Source organism: Glycine soja, chromosome 7 (assembly GCF_004193775.1).
Source record: "Glycine soja cultivar W05 chromosome 7, ASM419377v2, whole genome shotgun sequence".
Classification (NCBI taxonomy): Eukaryota; Viridiplantae; Streptophyta; class Magnoliopsida; order Fabales; family Fabaceae; genus Glycine; species Glycine soja.
In genome coordinates, this window is record NC_041008.1 from 17005088 (window position 1) to 17011143 (window position 6056).

Genomic DNA, 6056 nt, shown 5'->3' on the forward strand with positions numbered 1-6056 from the left:
CCAAATGTCTTCTACTTTGGAGTAGAAGTCTGATCAATACCTCAAAAGACATTGATGAGAAGCAGAGGACCTACAAGATTTCAATAAGCAAAATTAAATTCATTAAGAGTTCATGCTGCATGATTCCAGCAATTACATTCACACAGAACACACACACACACAAAGGAAACAATGCACAACCTCTTGTTTTCAATCTTGTGTAGAACAAGAAAAGTTGCACCAAGTGCTCCTCAAGACAAAAAAAATAGTGAAGCACTGAAGCAGCAGATCCTGATTTGCCGAGAACCCAATCCAGGAAACGTTTGATTCTTTATTTTAAGGACAAGTCTTGCTGTTGTAAGCGTGAATTTCAGCTACCAACACTTTTTTGCTTCCTGCAAATGCTGTAAATGAACACGAAACCTATAGCTTCAATAACATTAATTATTATTAAACTTACTTGGGTGATTATTGAATGAACTTCAGCAACCATGAAGGGGTTTCAACTATCAACTTTCCACTACTATGATAATGACATTAAACTTAGCTTCTCAGGAGAGTGAAGAGAAGGCGACATTGGAATATACCAAAAAATTGAGAGTTTGATGACTTACCGTAAAAAAGTTGAGACAGAGGAAGAATTTTTTTTTTACAAAAAAATCTGGGAAACGAAACCTTGTTGTGGATCTAACAAACTCGGAATTGAATCCTGGATTCACCAAAAAAGAACAAAACGAGAAAGAATGATCAATTAATAAACGAAAATGATAGCGGATAAAAGAGGAAAGCAAGAATTGAGAAGGGGAAAAGGGTGATGAAACCCTAACCCTAGTGGAATTGGGATCGAGTTGAGGAGGAAGAGGAGAGAGAAATCGAAGCCAAAAGAAAGAGAAGGATGTTTCGTTTGTATGTGTGGTACCAACGAACTCCGTTTACTGAGAATTGAGGCAACGTCGGAAATGAAGAGAAGAGAAAGAGGTAGAGAGAGGGAAGAGAAAGACTCAGAGAAGAGGCAAAGAGAGGGAAGACAAAAAGGCGGAGAAGAGGCAGAGAGAGAGGGAAGAAGCGTGACCAGTGGGCTGCCCGATGCGAGAGAGACAAAGTCACAATAACAAGAAAAAACTAATTAACAACTGTAATGAGAGAGAAAAAGCAAAAAAAAAGTGTAAATATATAAGGAATTACGACGGTTTTTTAAATAACCGTTTTTGTTATTAATAAATTTATTATAATATTATTCCGGATATTTTTTAAAACGGTTTTTGTGGACCGTCGTAGTTGACACGTTGTAATAAATGTTTTCTTTAGTAGTGCTAGTTTAGGGGAAAAGTCTATCTCGGCACACGCCCAACCAACAGTAAGGGTGTTGAATAGTGAACACGAAGAGACAACAAAGAACTAAGAAGGTATCAACATCGTACGTGAACTAAATTTTCACCACTAACAACAATTCACAATTGTTTTAACCATGCACTTAAAATTCAGTACGTGGAAGCTCCTAAATAGTATTATATTAATCATACTCCTTTGTTTCAATTCTGGAAGTTTGGTGTCAGAAGTTTCACATTATTAATTCTGTGAGTTGGGTCTTAAACTTCTGACCCCAAATGTACGTTATAATTGTTGACATTGACTAAAAGAGGAAATTTTGAAGAGTTGAACATGGCATAATGTTTGTGTCTTCTTGAATTTTTTATAATTTTATCTCAAATATAATCTGTTAGGAAGGGCCAAAGGAAGATGATAGCATATCAGAAGTAATATCAGAAATGGAAGCCGGAACCACAATAGCCAGCACAGGTGCAGAAAGTAGATAAGCCCAAGAGAAAGATTACAAAGCCAACGTACCTTAGGGACTTCATATAGGGAAATTGGCTATGATGATAGCATAATCTTGCTAGAATAAGTTGTTTGCCATCAAGGGACAAAGATAACAAATCTTTTATTTGTAATATTCCTGCATAGCAAAAGGACAAATTTAGTTATTAGGAAAGTATTATAAATAGCCTTGTAAATAAAGCAAGATCATAAATGAAAATACCGAATTATTCCCTCTAGTCTTCTTCTTCTTTGGAGGTGTTGGCCCTCAAAGCCAGTCTGTGTAAGCTTATTCTATCATTTTGGTGCTTTTGTTGAGAGCCCACTCTAGCCACTGCAACCCACACCACCTACCGAATCACCCCTTCCCACGCCATCCTTTCCACACAGCCACCCACCAGCAACCATTTCTGTAGCATCCATCCCCTTCGTTTCCCCACACCCCTCATCTTTTTTTACATCCAGCTCAATCTCTTGGGATTGATTTTAAGAGCACCCACAAATGTTTGTTATGCCTGTTTGGTATCAAGGGAACTTTTCCTTCATTTCAGCAACCACCTTTGTCCCTTCCATTTTAGCACCCACCTCGAATGGCGGATGTCGAACCTTCTCCAGCGGGCGTGGACCGCCTCGAGGCCGCCATTGCCAAACTTGTTGCAGCTCAACTCCGCCTTGAATCCACATTGGAAGCCCTTCTTCTAAAACTGCCTCTGAGAACCAACCACCACTACCCATCTTCTTTCTCTGTGCAGTCACCACCGTCGACTTTGCCTTCTAAGCTAACTGTGCCTCCATGCCCCGTACCAATGCAACACAACCAATCACCCTTGCCGACTCCGCTGCCCACGCCAACTTCGTCACCCATGCCGACTCCGTCGCCCATGCCGCCGTCCATGCCGACTTCACCTCCACCCCCCGCACTCATACAGTCGCATCCCACGCCCTTGCCGACTCCGCTTCCCATTGTGCTCGTTCCCCTCCTTGCTAACAACAACCCCCACGCGTCCTCTGACCGTCGCTAGATCACCATTTCCCAAGTCCGCAAGGAGTACCCCAACCACTACAAGGAGCTCGACCACTCTTTCCTCTTTTACGCTACTATCGACACTGCAAAATGACTCTACTTCCGCAACACTAATCTTCATTCACTCATTCATTCACAAATTTCTATTTGGGATCCCGGTTCGAATTTGAAGTCATAGTTTGAAGCCCAACACCTTGAGGACAAGGTGTTTTTGATGGGGCTAGGAATGTTAGAAAGGGCCGAAGGAAGATGATAGCATATAAGAAGTAATACTAGAAATGGAAAGCCAATGTATCTTAAGGACTTCATATAGGGAAATTGGTTGTGCTGGTAGCATAATCTTGCTAGAATAAGTTACTGCCATCAGGGGACAAAGATAACAAATCTGATATTTGTAAAATTCCTGCATAGCAAAAGGACAAATTCAATTATTAGGAAAGTATTATAAATAGTCTTGTAAATAAAACAAGATCATCAATGAAAATACAGAATTATTCCCTCTAGTCTTCTTCTTTTTTGGAGGTGTTGGCCCTCGAAGCCAGTCTGTACAAGCTTATTCTATCATAACCCCTTTCTGGAAATACATTTCCGGTGGTGTGAACGCCTTGCTCCTGCCCCTCTCCTTTGTGTGTGCTCACCCCATGAATAAGCTTGTTCTTGACCTTTCACCAAAGCTCTATAAATATCACCCTTGAAAGTTGCATTCAGTGCAATTCATAGTTCATGCCTCTTATGCAAACAAGCATGAGGAAACTACATAGTTCAACATAAACTCAGGCTCAGCTACTTGGAGATTCTATTATAATTGCAAATTTATTTCTAGTTCAATAAAATTTTCTAATTTAAATAAATAAAATCATCCACTGAAGTTAAATATATGGATATCGATTACAAGTATAGCTCTCTTTCAGGAGTACATTTGCTGATAAAAAAACATTAAGATCCTAGCTAATAACCTAAAACATTTTTAGGAGTTCTTTGAAAAATTAACCTGATATTACTGGTCTACATGCGGTGTTCATCAATGGTCTGCCATATTTTCAACGTGGTTAAATTTCCTCATAATCATAGATATATCGAAAGTGTTTGAGGTGAATATATTATATATTCAGTAAAGAAAGGAAAAGCAATACGCGTGGTTAACTTTCTTGAGGCACAGAAAGTCTTTGAGGTGAATATATTATAGGTAATAAAGAAAGTAAAAGCAAACATTTTGGAAGATTCAGCAGAAACTAGCTAGTCTACACGCGGTGAACTTTTCTCACACATAAAAAAAGGGAAATCAACTTTGATAATTAACCATTGAGTCACAAATAGTATATAGCTGCAAATGTGCAGTCTTATATAAGTAAACCCGTAATCATTCTAGCAAAAAAATGCCAAGATGACAATGAAGAGTAGTGTATGCGTGTTTTTAGTGATTTTTGTTTTATTGGAAATGTTGTATTGTGAAGGGTGTTGGAAGCATAAGAGAGAAGCTCTCCTTGCTATCATAATGCCAACTTACGCAACAGTTTAGCTTGGGTAGACAACACCGACCGTTGCAAAGGGTTGAGTGTAACTCCCCCACAGGGCGAGTGGCAAAACTTGATCTTTCTTATACTGATGATTTTGATTTTGGACGTCTAAATTACTCTCATTTTCATGTGTTTAAAGACATGAAGAATCTTAACTTGACAAACAATTATATATCTAGTTGCGTCGAAATAGAAGGTTGTTTCTATATCCCTATCTTTTATTTTATGGAATAAAAATGAACATATATATCTGTATTAATTGAGTTTGATGCATATGATTAGTATACATATATTTTATGTTACTCGATCTGTTGTCTTGCAGGGGTGGGACTAAATCTGGAGGTCCTGGATTTGAGTCGTAATGATTTTACCTACAATATTTTACCATGTGTGTCCGAGGCTTCATCTATTAAGGTTCTATGCTTACAATACAACTTGCTCAATGCAATTTCATACCAAGGTCAATATGATATGTGCATCTTTTTTAAAAAAAAAATGAAAAACAAATAATGCAACTTGGAAAATATTGATAATTTTAGTCACATAATACAACTACACGTGAATGGTCAAGATTATTTTAATTAATTTATATCTTAATAATTTATTTGAAGTTGCATTAAAAATAACATGACATTAGTAGTAATTCCAATCTGAGTAACATTATCATCCATGCATCACAAGTGGATTTGAATAATTGTAAAAATTGTATTAGTTTGTAAAAGCTGGTTGTTTCCGTTTTATTAATATCTTGTATTCTTTCTCAGCATAACTTGCATTTGTTTTTGTTGGAGAAATATTGATTTCTTCAGGGGGAAGAACTAACACATTGTTCATTCTAGGTTTATTCTCCAAGTTCATAAATCTTGAGGTCCTTGACATGAGCAGCTGCCACATCGGCGATAATGGTATTCCATCTGCTTTGAGTGGCATTTCCTCCTTCAAGTCCTTAAATTTAGCATACTGTTACTTGAATTCGCGATCACTTCATAGTAATTAATGCCACCTTTGCACTTTATATACATTATTTTAATTCCTTGATTAGTTAAAAACTTAAAATAACTATGATCAGTGTATATATGAGTAGGTATATCTAAACTAAGGACATTACAGAACCTTGACTTGACTACCAACAATTTGAACGACAATACCTTACAGTCTTTAGGTTGGGTTTCATCTTACGTTAATTTATCAAAATGTTATGTTCAATATGACTCTTATAAGAATATGCTATGCCATCATCTAACAACTACTTATAATTATTAAACAGAAGAAGAAGAATTTGCACGGTCAACTAATCTGCAGTTCCTTGGACTAAGTAGAAATGGTTTCGTTAAAAAAGTTTTTTCTTCTCTAAAAGAGCTTCGACATCTCAAATCTCTTAATTTAAGCAGCAACCTATTGGAAGGATTGTTGAACATTAGTTGTCGGTACTTTTAATTATCATGGATATGTTTCAGATGCGACTCTACTTTGGAAACATGGGTTCCAAAATTTTAATTACAAATGCTCAGTTTATCTTCAACGACTGAGCCCCATTCTCTCCCCCTTCCAAGCTTTCTTTATTACCAATACAATTTGACTTATCTTGATTTCTGATACAACAGATACTAGGGTCTACAAGAAGCAAGAGCTACAAGGTCCAAAAGGAAGAGTGTACCACTAGCCTACTTGAAGGATTATGTGCAGAATGACTAGCAGAATCAAAAGTGCTAGGATAA

At 37.3% G+C, this 6056-nt stretch overlaps 1 protein-coding gene across 1 annotated transcript; it reads left to right on the forward strand.

Moving 5' to 3' along the window:
* Positions 1-2387: 2387 nt before the first annotated feature.
* LOC114420435 (vegetative cell wall protein gp1-like) lies at positions 2388-2819 on the forward strand. The gene has a single exon (XM_028386331.1). The coding sequence runs from the start codon at positions 2388-2390 to the stop codon at positions 2817-2819; it is 432 nt and encodes a 143-aa protein (XP_028242132.1).
* The last annotated feature ends 3237 nt before the right edge of the window (positions 2820-6056 follow it).